The 26,525-nt window shown below is 43.5% G+C and overlaps 1 protein-coding gene across 1 annotated transcript in view; it reads right to left on the bottom strand.

The window, feature by feature from the left end:
• The window catches only part of LOC146798473 (uncharacterized), a 613,542-nt gene that overhangs the window by 206,408 nt on the left and 380,609 nt on the right, over positions 1-26,525 (bottom strand). The window contains exon 4 of the mRNA XM_085627975.1: positions 4,551-5,084. Coding sequence (XP_085484101.1) covers positions 4,551-5,084 — 534 coding nt within the window. The remainder of the gene's footprint in view (positions 1-4,550; positions 5,085-26,525) is intronic.

The following is a 26,525-nucleotide window of genomic DNA, read 5'->3' as shown; positions in this document are numbered from 1 at the left end:
GGTCGTTACACGGTCCGCGGCAGCGCCAGCAGGTCCCGATGAAGGTGGTCGTTACACGGTCCGCGGCAGCGCCAGCAGGTCCCGACGAGGATGGAGGATGTAGAAGGCCGCGGCAGCGCCAGCAGGCAGGACGATAGTTCACAAGGCAGGGCTACGGCAGCGCCGGTAGTCCGTCAAGGCTGAGTTCTCTCGGTGTCTCTCGACTCCAGGATACAACTGCCTTCCTGCTCTGGAGCTGCCCTAGTTATAGGTCTGGCGCCCTTTGATGTCCGGACCCTCGCGCTTGGAGGTCGGAAGGTCCGGGATGAGGGAGTCCAGACACCCAGCAGGGGGGTGGAGCCAGCGCCCGGGGGAGCTGGAGGGCGATCGGCACCTGGCGGGGGAGAGCCATCGTCAGTTCTTTCTCCCATTGACCTGCCAAGTGGTCCGTTCACCTCCTGGGTGGATGGTGGTGCCGGGATGTCGGGGCCAGGCCAGGCCCAGGGTTAGGGTCGAGCTGAGGCCACGCGGCCTCGTGGTGCAGTGTCCAAGATGGCGGCTGATCCGGCCGGGGGAGCCGGTAGTGGTTCGGCCCCATGATACATGGATGTCCGGGGGCAGGAGTTCCGTCGGGAGACGGGGTGCGGGTTGCTTTTGTGGGTAACACCTGGGGGTCCGGGGCTTGGGCCCTGTCATGCGGGGAGGGAGCAAGCCCTTCATGTGGCCTGTCCAACAGATGGTCAGAAAAGACAGGACTGGTGGTAGTTAGAGAAACATTTTTTATGCTAAATTGTGGCTGAAGTGTTGGTTAATGGTGGAATCAATAAGGGAGTAAAAACTTGTGATAGTTATTGAACGAATGATTGATGACACAGGAGGAAAAGGACTGATCAAAGGAAGTAAGACATCTGAGGGTTAATGAGAAACATGCGATGGTCATTAATGAAAAAACTGACGTTTGTTAGAGCTGGAATGACTGGTGGTGGTAAGTGGAAGAAGCACCTGAAGGATCCTGGGGCTGTATTATGGAAGTGCCCCAGGGGTGCACCCAGGGGTGCCCGCTTTTATGCACCCCTGGGGCACTTCGGTATCACAGAAGGGGCCTCAGACGCTTGTGCAACCTCTTCTGTAATACTGATAGCACTGGCGCAGATAAAGCGTCAGTGCAATATTCAGAGGGCTTTTCCTCATTTACATGAGGGTGTGGCCCCATGCAAATCAGGGAATCCTTTTGCCTCTGCACCCACGCCATATTATGGTGGCGGGCACAGTGGCAAGGAAGCTGCCAGGTGGTGCACTGACAGTGATCCACCTTTTCAGTGCGCCCCCTGATTGCAGCCCTCTGGACGAGGGAAAGGGGGTCCCATGGACCCCCCCAGACCTCCCCTTCCAGGAGGGTGCTGTCAATCAACGCACCTGCATGCAAGGGAATCTCTAATCCCTTTTACAAGTGCAGGTGGGCTTCCACCTGCACAGTGAAAAACAGAGCAGCTTCAAAGAAGCCGTTCTGTTTTTCACCTGAATGCAGTGCAAGTTCGCGGCTGCCCTGGAGGCAGTGCATTCCATGCAATAGGGTGCACATTCCCTGTTTGCGCATGGCGCACTTATTTTAAGGTGTGCTGGGCGCACACAGGAAAGGAGCAACCTTTATATAATTAGGCCCAGTTTGTCAAGGGAGAAAAAAACAGTGACTGTTAATTGAGGTAGGACCAAGGGTGACCACTAGTAGAAGAACTACTGAAAGCTATTTTAAGAACCATGGTTCTGATTCTGGTAGAGGAACTGGCATCACATAGCCATGGACCTTAGTGACATCAGAGTGAGTCACATCAACTGACCTTTGACCCTGAATCCCAGGAAATAATACCAGAAGATCTTGATGACGATGACATCACAAAAATTGACATCACTGAAGTCTAGTGTTTACCCCAAAGACAAAATATATTTTAAAATCAAGTGAAGATGCACAAATAGGAGATTTAAAAAAAAAATTCCAAGGCCCGTCAGTACTAATTCATGTGGACTACATATTGCATTTGAAATATGTTTATAGTTTGATTTACTACTTATTGTTAATACATTTTGATTTATGATCACTATCATACTTGCAATGTACGGACGTAGCAGTCTATTCTCAAAGATCAATGTGACAACACCACAATGTTCCCCATAAATACAAAGTCTTTACGAAATAGATGCTTTTTTCTTTGTTTTTATTATTTAGTCAGAGACAAAGAAAGTTTTTTTGGTATCAAAAATATATATTCATATAGCATTTTCATATTTTTTCTTTTTTTGTTTTGTGCTTTACATAAATTCTGGAGACAAAATGAATATACGTGATCAATATATGTAAACAACAGTTAAATTATTATCAGAAACAAAACAATACTTAATCAATTAGCATCGGACTACAAGAGGGTTACGCTCTACAGAACCACGTAAGAACAAATTAATATATTGAACATCACGTATGTGGTAAACATGGATGACAGATGCCCAAATACAAAATAGAAAAACATCTTGTCTGTCGTTTTGCACCCCGCTAGGAGCTACACTCTTACTTAGGAGACATCACATGTGCAAGGCTATCACAGGTCGCACAGGACAAAATTTAACCAAGACAAGACATCCTGACACTCAATATTTTCAAGCTGGCATACTTACAACAGAGTGTGTAAAGAACTGCTCTAGCTTTACTAGATAGCTACTCTAGAGGAACCAGTACAGAGATTTCACTACGTATATATTCTATACTCAAACAGAATAAAGTTTCCCCTCTACTTTTTTAATTCTTTGATGGTCCTGAGGAAGGTGATCCTAGTTATATTGTCACCGAAACGTACGTAGACCAGACCAGCTATCTCACAACTGGAACACGAACTCTTACGGATCAACTTAAACCTAATGGAAAAAAGAAATTCAGTCTGAAAACAATGTCATCAGAATAATACTTTGATAACAATAATTAAAAGAAGACCATTCCAGTTGTGATATATATATTTTTTATTACTCTTTTTCTGTATATTTTGTGGCATGTGGTATGGATGTTGGTATGCGAGAATAGCGAGCAAGATATAAATGTATATATTTTTTGTTGTTCGTTGAGGGGCACTGCTAATTGATTAAGTATTGTTTTGTTTCTGATAATAATTTAACTGTTGTTTACATATATTGATCACGTATATTCATTTTGTCTCCAGAATTTATGTAAAGCACAAAACAAAAAAACAAAACATATGAAAATGCTATATGAATATATATTTTTGATACCAAAAAAACTTTCTTTGACTCTGACTAAATAATAAAAACAAAGAAAATAGCATCTATTTTGTAAAGACTTTGTATTTATGGGGAACATTGTGGTGTTGTCACATTGATCTTTGAGAGTTTTTTACCTACAAAAATAAGATAGGTCGGTTAAGAGGCATATAATCCAATATTTCCAATTTTTTCCCCCCTCTTGGACCTTAAAGTAACTGGGGAATACCTTTTTCCATAATCTCGGACGTAGCAGTCTATTCACAAACACATATTTTTTCATGTAATCACCATAATGGATCAAAACAACATGTTTAAAATGTGTATGTTTTTAATTTGTTTGTTTTTCATTTGTGTTACCAGAAGTGCACATTCCACTTCTGAATTGACTTATTTTTGTGTGAAAGTTGTATAGCTCAGTGGGAGCTGCAGAGTGTAAACCGTGTGTGGCGGAGCACTATTTACTTTCTGTTCTCCGCAAGGCGTTTACTACCTCTTAGACCATGGGTCACAAGGAAGAAACCAGGTGTTGCGCCTGTGGCTCCTGGTGAGCCAGAAATGACCACTAATATTGGAAAAGTTGTTGATGCTCAATGGAGTGTATACTGATGATGGACAAACGAATAGCTTGCCAATATTAAAGAAAAAATGACTATTAAAGGAAAAGAACTGAAGGGCTGCTGTTGTTCAATGTAATAACGACTGGTGAAGGTGCGCTGTGGTCAACACAAGGACCAGTGATGGTGTTAGAGGAACTGTTAATGATAGTTATCAGAGTATGGAATGTGATAGTAAATGGAAGAGGGACTGATGATAATTAAGATAAGATAAGGCTGCTGATGATGAATGGTAGGAGGAGTGAATATGGTCAATGGAGGCAGGGCTGGTTATGAGCAATGCAAGCAAGAATGAATATGGTCAATTAAGGCAAGGCTGGTCATGGTTGAGGACAGAAAGACCTGGGATGATCACTGGCAGAAGGGAACGTTATAGTCACTAGGATAAGAATAAATGATGGTCAATAGAGTAAGTATTGGCTTTCACTGACAGAAGATTTGACAGCCAAGGATAACTGAAGGAAATAGTGTTGAATGCAAATGGCAGAAGAACTATAATCATATGGGGACAGACTGACTGTCAACACTTCTTTGATTAAAAAACATCTTTTAATGATCAATGTCTTTGTTAGACTTCCACTAACTTTTCAGACATTAAGCCATTAAGCAAATCTCATTATTTCTGCAGCTATTTCACTACTAACAGGACCCCACTCTCTGCATCGATCTAATCCCAACATTCTTCGGTCTTACCTGGCTTTGTATCCAGCACTTGATCTTCATCGCTGGTTGGGACATTTCTGATGCTGTGTCGGTGCACTCCCAGGATTGGCTTCACTTGCTGTTTAGCCTTTTCAGTGTAATGTTGCAACGTCAGACTCTTGCATTGACCTGAATTGTCAATGTAGCAGCTTCCGCTCGATCTTGTTTTGTTTGGCACTTTGGAATTGGTCTGGTAGGTGTCTTTCTCTCCTGGCCAGGCACATCGAGGGCAAATGTCCCATTGGAGGGCCGATCGTCCTGCGTTCTGCTTCCCTCCTAAGGTACGGTGTCCATCAGCCCTCAGTATATCAGTTCTGTCAGGGCCTTTAGGAGGATTACTATCCTCAGTGCCAAAGGAGTGGGGCCTCATTGCCATCCAGGGATTCCGGAGTGACCTGAGATATTTTTGGGTGGTAAAGTCCTCAGAGTCGTAGTATCGACTGACATGATCAGGGCGCTGGAGCCTTCCATGATGGCATTGGCATGAACATCTCCCGAGGACCTCTTCAACATCAGAGTGGATTTCTTGCATAATATTGATAGAAAATAAGTTGCATGAAGCAAGCTGGATATATGACAATAAAATAGTCAACTTAGAACAATTGTGCCACTACATGAGGAGCTTTAGAATTTCAGCTATCCATGTATCCTTTTTTAGCTAGATATTCACTCACCTCTGCGACTTCCCTTAGCCAATGATCTATCTTTAGCTTTATCCTTATCTAATCATACCAGTTGCCTAGCTTTAGTATCCACTTATCTTCTTTATATAGACAACTGCTTGTCTTTGACTGACCACTCTTTCATTTTCAGCTATTCACCCAACTATCTTTGCCCATATACTTGTCCATCCTTAGCCACCACTTTATGAATTTCTATGTAAACATTAATCAGCCTTAGTAACCCCCACTTATCTTTTCTCGCCATCTCTTCATTTTTAGTTAAAAACCTTTACATCTTATCAGGCTAGCAATCTTACTTCTCTAGATATTCTAATCTTAAATAGGCATATCTCCACTTCAAGGTACAACCAAGTGCATTAAACTGGGAATCCTGGCTCATAGAGATAGAAGCAATATAAATGAGTTCATATAATGTGCAAAACATTGATCAACATCAATCAGTACCTCTACAATGTTCCTACAAAAATCAAAGGAGAATTTGCCATGACTTTGTTAAACTCTTTAAACGAGCTATGATATAGTGTCTTATCCGGTTTGCCTCCTGAGTAGCTTCTATGGCCATAGTCATACCTATAGTTCCAATTTAACCACAAATACTGACATGGCATATTGTGAAATCCGGCTGTTTGCTTGCCACACTTGTACAAAAACCTAACATTAGGACTACTATGCCACCCTACAATAAAGTAGCATAAAAGAAGCAAAATAACAAATTGGATAGGAGTTCCAATAACTAATGTATCACATCAAGCATGTTGATAGTGCTACTAGTTTAAACTAAAGTGATGCAACTGAGACTTGAAGGAGAAACATCAACCTGAATCAGACAGAAATGTTCCCCCTTTTCGGAGGCAATCACATCTCCAGATATTCTTCCAAGTCCCTTTTAGTTTTGGTATCTAAAAAGAAAGACAGTGACTTGCTAACCAAGTAGTGTGTTCCCTTCTGGGCTTCTTTAATGTATCCTAATCTGTTGAAGGCAAACAATCTGGATTAGTCCGCATATAAAACAGGTCCAAGCTATTAAAATATGCCCTTATTACTTTAAGGATATAGACTTCTCACATTAACCATTTCTGACAGTTAATGAGGGTGCTTGTCCCTGTACCCCAAGTAATTTACTTTGTTGGAGCTTAATAACTTTCAATAAATAAAGAAGTCTCTTTTATATTCTTTTGTGGAATAAAGATCTTTAAAGGATCCCTTTGTCTGCTTAGGATAAATGAATGGTAGATTCTGTGCTAATACAATCAGGATTTAGCTTTCATATCCATCAATGCGTATGTGAGTGCCAAGGATAGAGTGACCATGGAGGGTGTGGGTCTTCATATCACGAGGCACAGCATGTTCCAGTTCAGAGCATCCTATTAAGGGTCCATTGCATTCTGGCTGTACTAGACCTAGTGACCCTACTAAGCAAACTAGACAATCATGTTTCTTAGCGGCCACACACAAAACAATTCAACACATATGCAATAGAAATTTCCGAAACCAATTCATATAGAACTATAGTCAATCAAACAACAGAATGTAGCATGTGCATCTTTGGTATTTATTCATACCGGTTGGAAACAGAGATCCAACAGCTTTGAAATGAAAATTAATTGCAAAGTCTAACTCCAGGAACAACCAGGTGCTGTCTCCCATGTTTTTCATGCCTCTGAAGAGCGATAAGTAGTTTAGGATCCAAACTGGGTAGCAATTTTTTTTGATCAGATGATCTTCGACTGGTGTTGAAATCAGGGAACGTAGTTTGTTTTTAATCTGATCATCCTCTTGGAGCCAGCCTAAGGCGCCACAGTACTTGGAGCGAACCTATTATTAGCATTATTAATTCTTGTACAGCACATAACTACCTCTGAAATTCCCAGCGCTGGAGGGCATTGGGTAGTAACACACTTGAGTTGCCAAGAATAGCCAAGTTTTTAACTGTTTGCGGAACAAGGTCAAGGAGTTGCAACCTCTGATTGACTCAGGAAGTGTGTTCTATAGTTTGGGACTGATACAAGAGAATGATCGGCCACCTATGTGTGAACGTCTGAATTTAAGCGCTGAAAATAGAGACCGGTCACTAGAGCGCAGTTCTCGAGAGGAGAGTTACAGTAGAGCTAGGTTTTCTAAAAATTCAGGGTCTGTGTGGCTCTTGATCTTGTACATGAAGCAGAGGGCCTTAAAGTTGATGTGTTTATCCATGGGGAGCCAATGGAGATCTTGAAGGAGGCCAGATACTGAAGAGTGTATGGGTAGTAAGAAAAGCAACCTAGCAGCCGAGTTTTGAACAATCTGAAGGCGTCTGATTATTGCCATGTCAGCGCCAAAATAAAGGATGTTGCCATAATCTAGTCTGGAAAGGATCATGGCCTAAATGACCGTTCTTTGGGCTGAAAACGGGAGCATCCATAGGACCTTTTTAAGCCATTCCATAGTGGTGAAAGAAGAAGGTTATTTTTAGCTATTTGAGGTTTAATGGACAGAGTGTTGTCCAGCCAGATGCCCAGGCTTTTCATCTTGTCAGCCGGTATGGGGAGGAAACCCAGAGGGTTGGGCCAGAGTTGAGGTCAGCAGATTTGAGGATTTTTGCCCAGTAGTAGCACCTCAGTCTTATCCCCATTAAGTTTAAGGGAATTAGCATTCATCCAGTTGGGAACATCGCTGAGGCAAGATTTGAGAACTTGTGGGCCCGCTTCTTGATCCAATGATAGAGAGAAAATTATCTGAGTGTCATCGGCATAGGAAAATATGGCTACTCCATGGCTTTCCACTAGATCTGCTGAAGGGCGAATGTATCTGTTAAAGAGTATGGGGCTAAGAGCAGAACCCTGTGGGGCACCCCAGATAAGTGAGTGTGCACTTGACACAGTATCAGTGGAAAAAACCTGAAAAGTTTGATCAGCTAAAAAAGATTTTCACTAAGCAAGTGCTACATTGTTTAGGCCGAGTTGAGCCAGTCTGTCAATCAGCTTATCACGAGACACCGTGTCAAAGGCTGCACTAGGGTCCAGAAGTGTCAGTGCAGCCGTACCACCCCTGTCTAGCAGTTGGCACAGCTGTTCCATAACTCCCAACAGGGTGACTTCTGTGCTGTGGTCTGCATGAAATCCTGCCTGGGAAGGGTGAAGGACATTTTGGGTTTCTACATCAGTGGAGAGTCGGGTATTGACATGTTCTTTTCCAAAACTTATACAGAATAGGCAAACGTGAGATAGGTCTATAATTTGCCCTGTTGGCAGGATTTAAAGGAGGCTTTTTTAGGAAAAGCAGTTCCATGGTATGTGTCCAGGTTTTGGGCAAGTGGTCTTCACGTAGTGAGGAATTCAACAAATCCATAAGTAAAGACAGGATATCTGGACTTAAAGAGCTCAACTAAGAGGGAGTCTAGCGGCGAACACGATTTAATGGACCGTTATAAGTCCATGGATCGGGCATCATCCAGAGGGAGTAAAGAATGTAAGTGAGAAAGCAAAACCGCACTACCTGGTGAAGTTATTTCATGGAAGGTGTGAAGTCGAAGGCTGGGTAAGGGCAAATATTTTCAGATGGAAAAGAGTCCTTATCTCCCGTGGCCAGAGTGCGGCAGATATTCGTTACCTTATTAACAAAGAAATCTGTGAGGGCTTCACATTGGTGCTGCAAGAGTGAGGGAAAGGGTGCAATATTACTGAGGTTGGAACAACTTTGAAAAGAGTCTTCTGACAGTTTTGGGTTTTTAGTATTAAATTACAGTTAAAGGCCGCTATGGTGTTCCTGCAGTGAGCATGGTATATATTCTGGGCTGTCTTAAAGATTGATTTGACGTCATTATCATAGTGTTTTCGTCATGCTCTTTCTAGTGTTTTTTACAGGATTTTTTTTCTTCCTGTTGGGTCTTGTTAAACCACGGGGCAGGAGAGTGCTTCCTGGCCCAAGCTCTAGGTGTAGCTGGCAAAATTAAATCAAGGGTGTTCCGGAGCCAGTTGTCGACCACAGGGAGGCCAGCATCGACTTGGAATGCTAATGAAGGGACAGCATCTGAGAGACTAGTGTTGAGAGCATTGATGTCCACTTTGGTCCAGTTTCTGGCCATTTCCTTAGGTCTGGTGGCTGTGATCAGGGAGGGGGAAGTGCATGATAGGAAGAAGGGGACAGCAAAATCATCAGTCCAGGATTGAGGCAGGGGTGGGATTGTAGTGAGGCTAGAGATACTGGAAAAAATAGGATAAAGCAAATGGCTGGCTTTGTGAGAGGGGGCGGAGTTGATTAGGGCAAGGTTGAGGGACCCTAGGTTGTCAATCAGGGTTTGGCTCAAGCTGCATGACTCCTTATTAAAATGCATGTCCAAGTCACCCATATGCATAAAGTTTGAATATTTAAGTACATACGGAGAGACTATGTCGAGAAGAGTCGAACACCAATTTCTGGCAAGACTTGGCGGGTGCTTGCGATCACTCTCCTTCTGAGCGGATTTCCCTATTCCCAGAGCATCGGCTCCCACCGTTGGATGATGGAACAAGTCCTTGATCCTCAAATATTCTTACATCATGACCTCACTATATGGAGGTGGCTACCTCCAAATTTCATACTAAGCAGTGTCTGAGGTTACAACGTGCATCTTTACATTGATCCCAACTGCATTTTTGCACGCTCATGCTTAACGCCCCGCCTAGACTGAATTTTGGACTCTCTTCCACTATTTTAGAGCCATACCCTTCTCGTTTTGTTCGCCATCACTGCATACAGGCTCTTGACCCTATCATGCGTCTGTCTCAGGTATTATTTGTCTTGTCCTGAAGATGATCCCAGAATTGCAACAAAGGGATCAAAACATCTTTGATCTCTCGTACTCTGACACAAACTCATACCACTTTTTAAGCTGTGCCTGAGTACTCTAATGTAAATTAGGCTGGCCTAACTGATGTATTTTTTGGCCACGCTTCGTAAATTGCCTGAGTTCTTTTTCCTTTAAATGTTGTACATGTTCCCACTTGTATGTTGTTCTTTTTTAATTCCTTACATTAAATGATTATGTCCAGTTGGACAGCAACATATAGATATCATTGAATCTCTATATAAAATGTCTTCTACCAATCCTTTCTTTGACAGGGACCATTGTTCCTGTAATATAGGAAGAAGGGGACAACAAAATCTTCAGTTCAGGATAGCCTTCAGTGGTGTGGCTGTATTGAGCCTAGTGATACTGGAAAAAATAGAATCAAGCAAATGTCTGGCTTTGTGAGTGGGGGCGGAGTTGATTAAGACAAGGTTGAGTGAACCTAGGTCATCAATCAGGGTTTGGCTCAAGCTGCATGACTCTTTCTCAAAATGCATGTTCAAGTCACCAAGAAGCGTAAAGTTTGAATATTTAAATGCGTACGGAGAGATTATGTCGGCAAGAATGGAACATCAATTTCTGTCCGGACTTGGCAGACGATATATTAAAACCCCAGAGAAAGTGAAGTTGCGGGTAAGACTTGGAGAGAAGAGAAGCGCTTCGCCTGCCAAGGAGGAGGGTTCCTCCGTGTTACACTGAAACATGTTTTTATAGATAATAGCAGTGCCACCCCTTTTTAGGTCTCGGCTAGCGAAGACTGCGCTTGCGCAGTCTCGCTCGCGAGATTTAATGACTTGGAGAAGAGGGGCTTGAACCCGCCCCTCTTCTCCCCTCTTCTCCATTGGCTGGCCTCTTGAATGCTGGCCAGCCATTGGAGAAGAGGTTTGTCTCTCCGAACAGGCCCCGTCCTTTTCGGATTTTTTGCTACTTTTCTCATTTTGGCAGCCCGGCCCTTTTTTCGCTGGTGGGCGTGTTTGTTTTTTATTTATTTTTTTGCATTTGAAGGTTCGACCATTTCGTGCGCGGCGGGACTGGGAACAGAGCAGCAACAGTCCTTCACTCGCAGTACCACAAAGCCGTCCCTGCATAAAGGCTAAAAACATTTGCTGGGATCACTCCACACACAGAATAGCCATGTTCTATTTTTGTCCGTCTGGAACTAGCAGGGCGGGTTTTGTAAAAGTAAAAAAAAAAAAAAGGTGCGCGCGTCATTATTTGCCAAACCTTGGCCCAACACAATGTCTGTTCTGTGCCTTCACGCGGTAAGACTGTGCTCTATGCAAATCAGAATGTTCACGAACGAGTAATGTTCATGACAATCTGTAACTTTCAGTGAAATCTGTTCTTAAATGTAGAACTCCAAGAGCAATTTCGGTGGCCTCGCTATTTTATCTGATGAAAAACTAGACGATTCGAGGTTTCGTTTGCGGGTGCCCACCCCGCTGGTGTTTGCTTTCTTGATGATGGCGGGTGCCCACCCCGCTTATTTTATATTCAAATTACGAGGGAGCCTACCCCTCTTACTGCCGAAGCAACAGAATCACCGCCGCGGCCCACAGGAAGCCAGGCATCCTTGCCCGGGACTTGGGCAGAGCCTGCGGTGTAGCAGGAAGTGTCTGCTCAAATGGGGCTCCCGTGCGCTGTTGGGAGCCCCGGTGCGCGCTGAAGAAAGTCCAGGCGGGAGCCCACCCCACACTGGACAGCACCCACAACGAAGGAGGCAGCCTGGGGCCTCGCGGGCTCCATCCTGAAGTCCCGGTCCCGAGACGGGGTACCGGGTGAAGCCTGGTGCAGCAGCAAGGCGGGGCTAAGTTGAAGGTACTCTGTACCCTTACTATGTTTCCTGAGCAAGGATTTCTGAGGGGTGGGAGATACATAGGTATCTGCCTCCACAGTTCATCTATGCCTCCACAGTTCATCCCTGCCCTGAAGTTCTCGGAGTTTGTTTGGGACTTTACTGGAATTTATGGAAGCTGCCTTTAGAATAAATCAGCATCTCCCTTAGTTCCTTTCTCTTCCCGTCTGTCCTTCCTCCCTTCATTTTACAGTTTCTTTCTCATACCTTCTATCATTTTCCCTTCTTTCTACTTTCCTTCTCTCCTTCCTTCCTTTATCCCTCCCTTCTGTCCTTCCTTCCTTTATCCCTTCCTTAACTCATTCCTTCGTTTTACCACTTCTGTCACTCTTTCCTTCTCTCATTCCTTCCTTTATTCCTTCTACCCAAGGACCAAACAGAAGACTTCTCTCTCGGCACACACACAATAACATCACACGTTAGTCAGGAGGCACACACATGCTTTTATTTATTGACATAAATAAATCAACAAATCAGCCTAACAATAACTAAATAAAGCAAGACTGAGTGTTCTTAAAGTGGGCAGATTGGTTTTATTCAAACCCCAAAAACATTAGCTTCATTTTACCGAGTTTGCCAATGAAGCGCTGTTCCCCCGCCCCCTGGGGAAGTGCGCCAAACCTGGAGGTATTGCAATACAAAATGTGTAGGGCGGCTTTGTGTTCACGAATGTGGGGCCATATTATCAAGTAACAGCGATAACATTATCGCCGTTCCTTGATAATATGTTCCAAGGTGTTTTTAAGCCATACTGCTTACGTTTTGTAAGCATAGAAGCAGTGGACATTGAAATGGGTCCTTTCTGGGCCCTGTAGTTTTCAGGCAAAAATAGTTGTTGATTTCTGCATAAATGTAAAAGCGTTAAGTTGTTCCTGCTTACATTTCACATGCTTTATTTAATGGCTCTGGGTGGGTGGCTTTGTGTGTGTGGCTCTGTGTGTGGGTGCAAATGCAATAGGTCTCGCATTTGAGAGAGATTGAGCTATTGACATTGTAAATAATAATGCCGTTTCTTTAAATGTTTTAAAAACAAAAACAGAAACAAAAATAATGTCATGAGCAATGTCAATAGCTCTAACTTTAACAATGCGGAGACCATTGCATTGTAAATGCTTGTTTATGTTTGTGGTCTCTTCTAACCATGCAGTAGCCGTGTGGTAAAGAGGAAATGATATCTGGTGTAGATGATTCATTCAGCAAGTTTTAAGTCAAAAATATGGTGTTGGGGGTGTTGTCTGAAAGGCAGTCATAAATATGTTGTTGATGGCTCTTAGGCAAGCGACAATTAATGCTATAGAAGAGAAAATATTTTTATTTGCCCTTGCTACTGCAGTTATTCCTTTCTTTGACAAATGAGAATGGGCACGATATATAATGAGACTGCTTACTGAGAGGCTTTTGTGATTCTAGGAGAAACCGCATATTTTACAGAAGGCATTGGAGGTAAGGGGATGTAATGATGAGATCCAGACATCTGCACAGCACAAGCAAAGGGCTCTGAGTTGATGTGAGGAGCGTAAAATTTTGGGAGGCATGGATGGGGCTGCATTCCTGGCTCCTGGTCCTGGCCGACCTCAGACGGGAGCAGACGGACTTGCCTTTGGCGCGGCCCCCAGCTGCGCATTGGCACCAGGCTTTTGCAGATGAGCGTCCCAGTTGCCGCTTAACTGCACGCAAGCCTTCCAAGATGGCAGCCATCAGAGCACAGAGAAGCAGTTAGAGAGACACATCCCAGCTCCCTTTGTTTATTTGAACGAGCTGTGGCAGACCGAGCAGCTGGGAAAAATGACAGCAGATGGCAGTATTGCAGAAGGTAAACCTAGTACAAGCTTAAAGTAGATTGAAAGGCAAGGGACACGTATGTTAAATTAAAAGAAAATTCCCCTAGTGAAGCCCCCCAGCTGCTAGCATACAAATTGGAAAGAATGTAATTTTTAAAATCTTAAGAAAGCACTTCCTGACAGCTGTGATTGTGCACGGCTAAAAATGGTACCACTGATGTGGAGTCTTCGGGTTAGCCGACCACACCTCTATACTTAAAATGATGGTCCTATTTCGCAAGTCTGTTAATTGCTAACATTTCTAAACAGCTTGAAGTTTGACCAAGAAGTGCTAAAACAGATTTTTCTCGTATGTATTGTAATATTCAAAAGAGGACCTAAATGGGAAAACTGAAAGTCAAATATGAATCCTAGTTCTCTTCTTGACTTTACAGCTGAGAAAGCATGACTTTCACAGGTGGCCATGCCCTACTGAAGACGATTGGCAGTGTCAAATAGGAGCTCATGCATTAATGTATCGACATACAATTTTATGCTCTGTGATAAGAGCCTTCTTGTAGATCCACCAGGATGTCGGCACCATCCTTATACATCTGAAACTGCATACCAGGTGCAGTCATTATTCATGTTAAGGGTGAACAAATGATTTTACAAGGGCGAAAGAGAAAAATTGTAGGGGGACACAGCATGTCAACCTTTGAGGAGCTCACTGAAGCTGACCTAGCTGGACATTTTGAACATTTTGAGAATGATAAACTCCTACACCCTGCCCCCCAAATGTAGTTCATGATCTAAATGGCTGGAGAAGAGCAGACACACCCTTCCATCAGATGCCTTGAACAACTCCAATAAAATCAGAGAGGCAGATCACCCCATATCGAGTAGCTACAAAGTTGACCCCTGCTGTCACAGTTACCCTTATGGGGCAGAGTCCAGACTGAAGATTGTAGAGCACTCAATCTGAGTCGTAGTTATAGACTCTGGGTCTGATTTAGCATTTGGTGGACGGAGTAGTATTCGTCAGGATGGTAAAGACATTACCTCGCCATCATGACAGTGCTCTGCCTTTCCAAATGTAGAGATGTACCACTAGTCCAGCTGTCATCTGTGTACATTGAAGGGAACCACTGTCATGGCGGTTCCATTCAATGAATTAACACTTTAGAGGATGGCTGCTGTCAATTTTGATGGCTGTCCACCAAACTTGTCAAAAAATGTTTTTCAGTAATAAACTCCCAGAGAAGAAGTTTGTTTCTGAAAAAGAAAAAACTGATGATCTTGATACCCTCGGACCCCAGGGTGTGGGAGCCATTATTATTTTTTTCCAGTCACTCACGGCCAGGTTTTTTTCTGGCACAGGTGGATAGGACAAAAAAGGCATTGCACTGCCCCCCCCCCCATATAGGGCGGATAGAGTAATGTCTTTCCTCTTTTGGCCTCTACTTGATTGGGCCATCAGAAAATGTGTTTGGCCAACTAAGCCAATGGAGGCTCCATTGATGGATTAATTAACCCCTTCTATGGTCATGACAAAATGGTTTCGTCATGAACAAAAATTCTAGTGTGCTCATGACGGAACTATTCCGTCATGAACACATGCTCAGGAATTCCCTCTGCTGCAGACAGCAGAAGGATTTCCCTTTTTTTTTGCCTGGGGAGGTGGGGAAGCGCTTCCCCAACCTCCCCAGGCATATTTTGGGATTTCACTGTAATGACGATCGCACACATGGCGCGCAATCGTCATTACAACAAATCAAAACTGAAACTTAGTTTCAGTTTCTCAGTTTTGGTGCTTGTGGGGCTATCTCAGCCCTCAAGCACCAAAAAAGATGGGAGAGGTATAGTTGGAAAGGGGAGAATCTCCCCTTTCCAATGGTACCCTTCCCTATTGGATCCCTGCTTGGGGATCACCCCAGGAGGACGATCCCCAAGCAGGGATCCACCCACTAGCACCAGGGAGGGGGGTGGCCACTTGGGCAAGGGCCTTTGGCCCCCCATTGTGTTTTGGGCACACTGATCTTTCTGCCCACCCTGGGGGGCAAATGGGGCAGTAGCCCCCAATCTTCCCCTCCTGGTGGGGCAGAAAGCCCACGAGCGCCAGGGATTTTTTCCTCGCAATTTTACTTAGGAGGGGGCTGCCCACCCCACCACAATTACAGCCTTTCTGCCCCCCTGGGGGGCAGATGGGGACAGTAGCCCCCAATCTGCCCCACCGGAGGGGGGGGGGGGAAAACCCACTAGACGCCAGGGATTTATTTTGGGCAATTGAAATTAGGGTGGGGGCTGCCCAAAATGGGCATGTCAATGCCCCCACCCCCCATAAACAATTACAGTCTCTCTGCCCCCCCAGGGGGGCAAAAAGCCCACTAGACACCAGGGATCTATTTTGGGCAATTGAAATAGGGTGGGGGCTGTCCAAAACGGGATGTCAATGTCCCCACCCCCAACATTTTTTTACAGTCTTTCTGTCCCCCCTGGGGGGCAGTAGCCCCCAATCTGCTAGAAACCAGGGTTTTTTTTTTGTAGTCATGTATGGGTGGGGGCTGCCCAAAATGGGTATGACAATACCCCCTTCCCCAGAGAAAATTAAGTCTTTCTGCCCCCCAGGGGGGCAGATGGGGCAGTGGCCCCTGATCTGCCCCCCGGTGGGGCAGAAAGCCCACTAGGCGCCAGTGATTACGCTGTTTTTTTTTATGCATGGAGGTGGGGGCTGCCCAGAATGGGCATACCAATGCTCCCACCGCCCAAAAAATAGCCACAGTCTTTCTGCCCCCCTTGGGGCCATATCGGGACAAACTCCCACTCCCCCCATTCCTCCTGGGGCGGCAGAAAGCCCACAAGGCATAGACTTATTTTTAGCAATGTGCCTTCCTGTGGATTTTGGGCCCCTAGCGAGGCCGGCACATAGGGAAACCTAGCAAACCTGTACATCTTTGAAAACTAGACACCATGGGGAATCCAGGATGGGGGTGACTTGTGTGCCTCTCACCAGGTTCTGTTACCCAGAATCCCTTGCAAACCTCAAACTTTGTAAAAAAAGCCACATTTTCCTCACAATTCTGTTGTGGGAAAGTTTTGGAATCTGCGTGGATCCACAAATTTCCTTCTACACAGCATTCCCACAGGTCTCCCGATAAAAATGGTACCTCACTCGCGTGGGTGGGTCAAGTACCCGCGACAGGCAAGGGCCCAAAACCTAGTGAGGCGAAATCAAAATTACCTATCACAAACCAACCTGGTTTTCAAGGGAGGGTCCCATGAGTTTTTGGCCCTGGCCTCAATACGTTTTGGGCCCTTGCCTGTCACGGGTACTTGGGCCTCCCACACGAGTGAGGCACTATTTTTATTGGGAGACCTGGGGGAACGCTGGGTGGCAGGAAATTTGTGTCAGCCCGGTGATGCCACAACTTTCCCACACAAAAATGTGTGGAAAAAGTGATTTTTTTTCAGCTAAATTTGAGGTTTGCAAGTGGATCTGGGTAAGAAAACGTCGTGGATCCATGCAAGCCATACTTCCCTGGAATCCCCCGGGTGTCTAGTTTTCAGAAATGTGTGAGTTTGGTAGGTTTCCCTAGCTAGCCGCCGAGCACGGGGCCAAAACCACAGGTGACCCCCCTCGGAAAACCAGGTCATTTTGTGATAGGTAATTTTGATGTCGCCTCAATACATTTTGGGCCCTTGCCAGTCGCGGGTACTTGGGCCTCCCACACGAGTGAGGCACCATTTTTATCGGGAGACCTGGGGGTACGCTGGGTGGTAGGAAATTTGTGTCAGCCCGGTGATGCCACAACTTTCCCACACAAAAATGTGTGGAAAAACGTGATTTTTTCAGCTAAATTTGAGGTTTGCAGGGGATTCTGAGTAAGAAACTGTTGGGAGATCCATGCAAACCATACCTCGCTGGAATCCCCCGGGTGTCTAGTTTTCAAAAATGTATAGGTTTGCTAGGTTTCCCTAGGTGCCGGCAGAGCTAGGGTTCAAAATCTACAGCTAGGCTCTTTGCAAAAAAAGGAGTCAGTTTTCACTGTGAAAATGTGGTGTGTCCACGTTGCGTTTTGGGCCGTTTCCTTTCATGAGCACTAGGCCTACCCACACAAGTGAGGTACCATTTTTCTCTGAAGGCTTTGGGGAACGCGAAGTGGGTGGAATTTTGTGAATCCACGCAGATTCCAGAACTTTTCACCACCGAATTTTTGCAAGGGAATCTGGATAATAGAACATAGTGATAGCCAGCCAAGTCACTCCATACTGGATTCCCCTGGGTGTCTGATTTAAAAAATATATAGGTTTGCTAGGTTTCCCTAGGTGCCGGCAGAGCTAGGGTTTAAAATCTACAGCAAGGCATTTTGCAAAAAAAGGATCCGTTTTCACTGAGAAAATGTGGTGTGTCCACGTTGCGTTTTGGGCCGTTTCCTGTCGCAGGCACAAGGCCTACCCACACAAGTGAGGTACCATTTTTCTTGAAAGACTTTGAAAATATTTAAGGGGGCAATCCGTAGCTTCACGAGTGAAATCCAAGTGGAAAATTATCTCAAAGAAATTTCAGAGACGGTTAAAAAATAGCATCTGAAAACGAATAAGAATTAATATCTTTCTTATAAATATGTATTGCACAAAAAGTATTTTTTTATAAGAATAACCCTACTGTGAGTAATTACATGAGATCAATAATAAATATAACTAATGTAGGAAGTAATATCCGAAAATATACTCAGTAGGATTATAATCCTGGACTTAAAAGATCTCTTTATTCTCTCTTTCATTCATTTGAAATATAAAATTCACGCAGGGTGGGGGGGGGGAGCACTGAGGCATACTAATCTTCGGGCACCCACACCTGGTTCCGGCTGGACCCAGGATGCCTCAAGTGGAGGTAAGGGGGGGGGGGGGGTTTTGGGGAGGAAAGGGGGGAAAAAATCATCATCAGAAAAGGAAAGTAATCTAAAACGGGTGGAAAAAAAGAAAAATGATGCGCATAGTCACAATTAATGTATGTGGTTTAAATGATGCAAGGAAAAGAAGGGAGGTGAAAGAATATTTTAGAACTTTGCAAGCTGACATCATCTGTGTTCAGGAGACGCATATAGAGATATCACAGAAATCTCTATTGGAACACCTGGGATATAAAATCTTGACTTGTACGACTCAGGGCACCAGAACACGTGGGGTCGCAATACTAGGACGGGGGAATGAAATCATACTAAAAAAACAACAGGTAGATAGTCATGGCCGATGGGTCTTGGCGGAGTGTCATATACAAAATTTTAAGTTTACGTTATGCTCTATTTACGCACCAACAGTTGATGACCCGGAAACCCTTATTTATATAAATTCTCAATTACCAAACTGGTCTCTCCCCATTATACTCTGTGGTGATTTAAATATAAATGGTATTAATGGATTGTGGAGAGACGATCCTGTAAGGTTCATGGGCAAAAAGAAGAAAACCCATAGAGCATTGATACAACTTATGCAAGACAATGGTTTAATTGATATTTGGGAACATAAAAATGGAGGAGGAGGCAGCACATATTATTCGGCCCCCCACAAAACCCTAGCTCGACTAGACTATTTTTTGATTTCTCCTTCGATAATACCGCAAGTGAAAATTAAAAAGATGCCCAGATTGATTTCAGATCATAATCCGCTTTTTTTGGAGATCTCTATACCAAACTCACAGAAAAGAATAAATAGCTGGACTTTTGAGAGAGCATTGTTACAGGATACAGATTATGTTACACATATGGAAACTTGGTTAAGAGAACTTTTGGAAAATAATAGGGATACAGCGCCACCTCAAATAGTATGGGACGCAATGAAGGCAGGTATCAGGGGGGAAACTTTAAGTTACTCTCTTAGACAGAGTAAACAGGAAAAAGAAATTATGGAGAAGAAGACAAACTTAGTAGCAAAACTAGAGGAAGAGCTGGTAAGAAGTATAAGAGGGAAGGAAGATGTGACAAAAGCAACGCAAAAATTAGCTTTAGCCAAAGCAGCAGTGGGTGAAGTATATGCTGCAAAGGCAGCTGGTAAATACTTAGCTAGAAGAGTAGAGCAACATGAATATAGCGAACAGGTAGGACGAATCCTGGCGATAAAAACCCGGCAGGCAGCTACTCAGGGGCAGATAACAGAAATGATTACTGAGGCAGGAGGACTAGTAAAAACACCAAAGGAAATCTGCTCTGTATTTCAGAACTTCTATAAGAAACTGTATACTAAGGATCATGGAGAACCAGAAGCAATAGAAATCGAGGGATATTTAGAATCCTCCTCTCTAGATAACCTTACAGAAGAAGACAAGAACTCTCTGCAAATCAATTTCACCCCGGAAGAAATACAAAGAGCTTTCATGGATCTCCCGTCAGGAAAAGCAGTCGGACCTGACCTAATACCATTAGAATTTTATAAGAAATTTTTTCCTATTCTAAAAGCAGACATTAATAATCTAATGGGGTTAATACAAAATGGGGCTGCCCCTCCTGGGTCTTGGGGAGAAGCTTCAATGGTGGTGTTTTTAAAAAAGAATAAAAACTCTATGGATCCCGGATCATACAGACCAATCAGCTTAATGAATAGTGACACTAAGGCCTATTCTAAAATTCTGGCAAACAGGTTGAGTACGATAATTGGGAAGATAGTAACACCCTGGCAACATGGGTTCATACCGGGGAGGGGGACAGCTGATCATATTAGAAGGGTATTTACGTTGTTGGACGGTACGACGGCCTCACGAGACCCTATGTCCTTAATATTGCTTGACGCTGAAAAAGCATTTGATAGGGTCTCGTGGGATTTCTTATGGGCAACATTAAATAATTACAACTTTGGGCAAGTCTGTATAGGAGCATTAAAAGCCCTGTATAAAAGTTCAAGCATTAGATTGAGAGTAGGGGGGAACTGAGTGAAGTAATAAAAATTGAGCGTGGGACCAGGCAAGGATGCCCATGTTCCCCTCTACTTTTTGCTTGTTATATAGATCCATTTATTAGACATATAGAAAAAAATAAAAATATCACCCCAATTGTGTTGAATGGATATGAGACCAAAATCTTGGGATATGCAGACGACTTAGCAATTACATCATCAACACCAGCTATAGCAATAGGAGAAATTGAGAAGGAGGCTAAGAAATATGGATTATTGTCAGGATACAAATTGAACCAAGGGAAAACACAAATAGTCTTAAATCAATTTGCAAGAATTAATGATGATAGAGTTATAGAGTCTGCGGTCTACTTAGGGGTTATTATAACATCCGATCTAACTAAGGCAGTGGAGAAACATTTGACCCCATTAATTAAAAAGGCAAAACTAGATTTAGATAGGATTGACAATCTACATCTAACAATTATAGGGCGATGTAATGTTATAAAGATGTTGTTTCTGCCCAAGATTTTGTATCTATTCCGCACAATTCCTTTATTATTTGTCAATAATTGGTTCAAGGAAATAGAGGGGATGTGTAATCGATTTATTTGGGCAAAAGGTAGAACTCGAAGAGCTATAAAGAGGCTGGCATTCCCTAAAGAACAGGGGGGGCTCGCAGTTCATGACTTTAAGGCATATTATTTTGCTTCAGTCCTTCAGTATTGTAAAGGACTTCTCGGTGGGAATACGAAAGATATTTGGAAGAGTAGCGTGGGTATTCCGGACATTTACGATCTGCTGGTTTTGGATTCTAACAAGGGACTTCTTACATATAAAGAACAAAATTACTACAAAAGAACGAAGTTCAAGGTTTTGGGGGCGGCCATTTCACTATGGTCAATTATTAAGAAGAAAATTAAATTAGGAAGAATGAATTTTTATACCCCTTTATACTTGAATGAACTCCTTCCAGATGTATTTCATGATGAAGTTATGAGGCGATGGGATAAACTTGGGGTTGGTATGATAGGAGATATTATGGACCAGTCAGGATTAATAACATTTGAAAGGGCACAGCAATTATATAAATTGGATAGGAGAGATTTTTTCAAATACTTACAGATAAGATCAGTACTGCAGAGAAAACAAGCAGGCTATTGTAAGGTTACTAGGATAGACCTGATGGAACTTGTTCGAGCTGAGAAGGGATGCTCAATTTCTCAACTCTATGGTGCATTATGCCAATATAAGGAGGATGATAGAGAAAAGGTTTTTGAAAAATGGAGAACTAAACTTTATTTAGTTGGGAACGAGGGGGAAAAATCACTCAGACTTGGAAACACTGTTCTAAAAGTCGCAAATTTACAGGCACAATATTACAAAACTCTGCATGAATTATATTATACTCCGTATAGAATTGCCCGTTGGGGGGGTACGAGTGGGATCTCTTGTCCTAGATGTCAGAGTTTGGAGGCAGACACGATACATATGTTTGCAACCTGCCCTAATCTAGATCCCTTTAAACAAGCTATAGAAAACTTCTTTAAAGACGAATTGGGGATCTTTATTAATTTAACTAATGAGATCATGGTTCTTGGTGTGGTAAAGGAAGGGCAGGACATACTCCATCAAGAATTTCTGTTTATCGCAATGACGTTGAGCCGGCTTTGTATTACCCTCCTTCATTCCAACAATGGCTTACAAAACTATTGGCTATTTACAATCAAGAGAAAGCTCTATACAAAAAAAAAGGTGGGAATACAAGGCAGTTTGGGAAAAGGATCTGGGCCCCACTTGAAAAATGGAAACTTAAAACAGATGGCTAAACTAAAAAAAAAAGGGGGTAGACATATACTCATACAGACATGGTGTTAGATGGGAATATGGAAACTGCTCGATAATTAATTATATACATCTCTGATTCTATGTCTCCTTCTCAAGATCTTTCACCATGTTTTTCTTTTTCTTTTCATATATACAAATGATATATTGTATTTTTATATATACTTTAAGAGATTAAAACCTAAACCGAAGGAATTTTGCGGTATCAGATATTTATGTTAAAGTAAATTTATGTATATATTTTGTTTTGATGATGTTCAATAAAAAAAAAAAATAAATAAATAAATAAATAAAGACTTTGAGGAACGTGGGGTTGGTGAAATTCTGTGGATCTACGCAGATTCCAGAAGTTTCCACCACCGAAATGTGAGGAAAATTTGTTTTTTTAAACAAATTGTGAGGTTTGCAAGGGATTCTGGGTAATAGAACCTGGTGATAGCCAGTCTAGTCACCCCATCCTGGATCCCTCTGGGTGTGTAGTTTTCAAAAATGTACAGGTTTGCTAGATTTGCCTAGGTGCCGGCAGAGCTAGGGTTCAAAATCTTCAGCTAGGCACTTTGCAAAAAGGGTCAGTTTTCACTGAAAATGTGGTGTGGTGTGTTGATGTTGCATTTTGGGCCGTTTCCTTTCGTGGGCACTAGGCCTTCCCACACAAGTGGGGTACCATTTTTCTCGGAAGACTTTGGAAAATGCTGGGTGGGTGGAAGTTTGAGGATCCACGCAGATTCCAGAACTTTCCACCACAGAAATGTGAGGAAAATGTTTTTTTTTTTTTTTTTACAAATTGTGAGGTTTGCAAGGGAATCTGGGTAAAAGAACCTGGTGAGAGCCAGTCAAGTCACCCCATTCTGGAGTCCCCTGGGTCTCTAGTTTTTAAAAAATGTATAGGTTTGCTAGGTTTCCCTAGGTGCCGGCAGAGTTAGGATTCAAAATCTACAGCTGGGCACTTTGCAAAAAAAGGGTCACTATTCACTGTGAAAATGTGGTGTGTCCACGTTGTGTTTTGGGACGTTTCCTGTTGCGGGCATTAGACCTACCCACACAAGTGAGGTACCAGTTTTCTTGGAAGACTTTGGAGAATGCGAGGTGGGTGGAATTTTGTGGATCCAGCAGATTCCAGAACTTTTCACCACAGAAATGTGAGGAAAACGTGTTTTATTTGACAAATTTTGAGGTTTGCAAGGGATTCTAGGTAACAGAACCTGGTGAGAGCCAGTTAAGGCACCCCATCCTGGATTTCCCTGGGTGTCTAGTTTTCAAAAATGTATAGGTTTGCTAGATTTCCCTGTGTGCCAGCAGAGCTAGGGTTCAAAATCTACAGCTAGGCTCTTTGCAAAAAAAGGGGTCAGTTTTCACTGTGAAAATGTGGTGTGTCCACGTTGCGTTTTGGGCCGTTTCCTTTCACGGGCACTAGGCCTACCCACACAAGTGAGGTACCATTTTTCTCTGAAGACTTTGAGGAACGCGGGGTGGGTGGAATTTTGTGGATCTACGCAGATTCCAGAACTTTCCACCACCGAAATGTGAGGAATTTCTTTTTTTTTTGTTAAACAAATTGTGAGGTTTGCAAGGGATTCTGGGGAATAGAACCTGGTGATAGCCAGTCTAGTCTCCCCATCCTGGATCCCTCTGGGTGCGGAGTTTTAAAAATGTATAGGTTTGCTAGGTTTGCCTAGGTGCCGGCAGAGCTAGGGTTCAAAATCTACAGCTAGGCTCTTTGCAAAAAAAGGGGTCAGTTTTCACTGTGAAAATGTGGTGTGTCCACGTTGTGTTTTGGGCCGTTTCCTTTCACAGGCACTAGGCCTACCCACACAAGTGAGGTACCATTTTTCTCTGAAGACTTGGGGAACGCAGGGTGGGTGGAATTTTGTGGATTCACGCAGATTCCAGAACTTTCCACCAAAGAAATGTGAGGAAAATGTGTTTTTTTATACAAATTTTGAGGTTTGCAAGGGAATCTGGGTAATAGAACATAGTGAGAGTTAGCCAAGTCACTCCATCCTGGATTCCCCTGGGTGTCTAGTTTAACATTTTGTTATAGGTTTGCTAGGTTTCCCTAGGTGCCGGCAGAGCTAGGGTTCAAAATCTACAGCTAGGCTTTTTGCAAAAAAAGGAACCGTTTTCACTGAGAAAATGTGGTGTGTCCACGTTGCGTTTTGGGCCGTTTCTTGTCGCAGGCACAAGGCCTACCCACACAAGTGAGGTACCATTTTTCTAGAAAGTGTTCGGGGAACGCGGGGTTGGTGAAATTTTGTGGATCTACGCAGATTCCAGATCTTTCCACCATCGAAATGTGAGGAAAATGGGGTTTTGTTAAAACAAATATTGAGGTTTGCAAGGGATTCTGCATAACAGAACCTGGTGATAGCCAGTCTATTCACCCTATCCTGGATCCCTCTGGGTGTGTAGTTTTAAAAAATGTATAGGTTTGCTAGGTTTGCCTAGGTGCCGGCAGAGCTAGGGTTCAAAATCTACAGCTAGGCTCTTTGCAAAAAAAGGGGTCAGTTTTCACTGTGAAAATGTGGTGTGTCCACGTTGTGTTTTGGGCCGTTTCCTTTCACGGGCACTAGGCCTACCCACACAAGTGAGGTACCATGTTTCTCTGAAGACTTGGGGAATGCAGGGTGGGTGGAATTTTGTGGATTCACGCAGATTCCAGAACTTTCCACCAAAGAAATGTGAGGAAAATGTGTTTTTTTATACAAATTTTGAGGTTTGCAAGGGAATCTGGGTAATAGAACATAGTGAGAGTTAGCCAAGTCACTCCATCCTGGATTCCCCTGGGTGTCTAGTTTAACATTTTGTTATAGGTTTGCTAGGTTTCCCTAGGTGCCGGCAGAGCTAGGGTTCAAAATCTACAGCTAGGCTTTTTGCAAAAAAAGGGTCCGTTTTCACTGAGAAAATGTGGTGTGTCCACGTTGCGTTTTGGGCCGTTTCTTGTCGCAGGCACAAGGCCTGCCCACACAAGTGAGGTACCATTTTTCTAGAAAGAGTTCGGGGAACGCGGGGGTTGGTGAAAGTTTGTGGATCTACGCAGATTCCAGATCTTTCCACCACCGAAATGTGAGGAAAATGGGGTTTTGTTAAAACAAATATTGAGGTTTGCAAGGGATTCTGCATAACAGAACCTGGTGATAGCCAGTCTATTCACCCTATCCTGGATCCCTCTGCGTGTGTAGTTTTCAAAAATGTATAGGTTTGCTAGGTTTGCCTAGGTGCCGGCAGAGCTAGGGTTCAAAATCTACAGCTAGCCACTTTGCAAAAAAAGGGTCAGTTTTCACTGTGAAAATGTGGTGTGGTGTGTTGATGTTGCGTTTTTGGCCATTTCCTGTTGTGGGCACTAGGCCTTCCCACACAATTGAGGTATCATTTTTCTCTGAAGACTTTGGGAAATGCGGGGTGGGTGGAATTTTGAGGATCCACGCAGATTCCAGAACTTTCCACCACAGAAATGTGAGGAAAATGTTTTTTTACAAATTGTGAGGTTTGCAAGGGATTCTGTGTAAAAGAACCTGGTGAGAGCCAGTCAAGTCACCCCATCCTGGATTCCCCTGGGTCTCTAGTTTAAAAAAAATGTATAAGTTTGCTAGGTTTCCCTAGGTGCCGGCAGAGCTAGGATTCAAAATCTACAGCTAGGCACTTCGCAAAAAAAGGGTTAGTTTTCACTGTGAAAATGTGGTGTGTCCACGTTGTGTTTTGGGACGTTTCCTGTTGTGGGCACTAGGCCTACACACACAAGTGAGGTACCATTTTTCTTGGAAGACTTTGGAGAACGCGAGGTGGGTGGAATTTTGTGGATCCAGCAGAATCCAGAACTTTTCACCACAGAAATGTGAGGAAAATTTATTTTTTTTGACAAATTTTGAGGTTTGCAAGGGATTCTAGGTAACAGAACCTGGTGAGAGCCAGTCAAGTCACCCCATCCTGGATTTCCCTGGGTGTCTAGTTTTCAAAAATGTATAGGTTTGCTAGGTTTCCCTATGTGCCGGCAGAGCTAGGGTTCAAAATCTACAGCAAGGCACTTTGCAAAAAAAGGGTCAGTTTTCACTGTGAAAATGTGGTGTGGTGTGTTGAGGGTGCGTTTTGGGCCATTTCCTGTCGTGGGCACTGGGCCTTCCCACACAAGTG

The sequence above is a fragment of the Triturus cristatus genome, chromosome 9, assembly GCF_964204655.1.
Source record: "Triturus cristatus chromosome 9, aTriCri1.1, whole genome shotgun sequence".
In the NCBI taxonomy this organism is placed as follows: Eukaryota; Metazoa; Chordata; class Amphibia; order Caudata; family Salamandridae; genus Triturus; species Triturus cristatus.
This window is presented reverse-complemented; position numbering and strand designations above follow the sequence as displayed.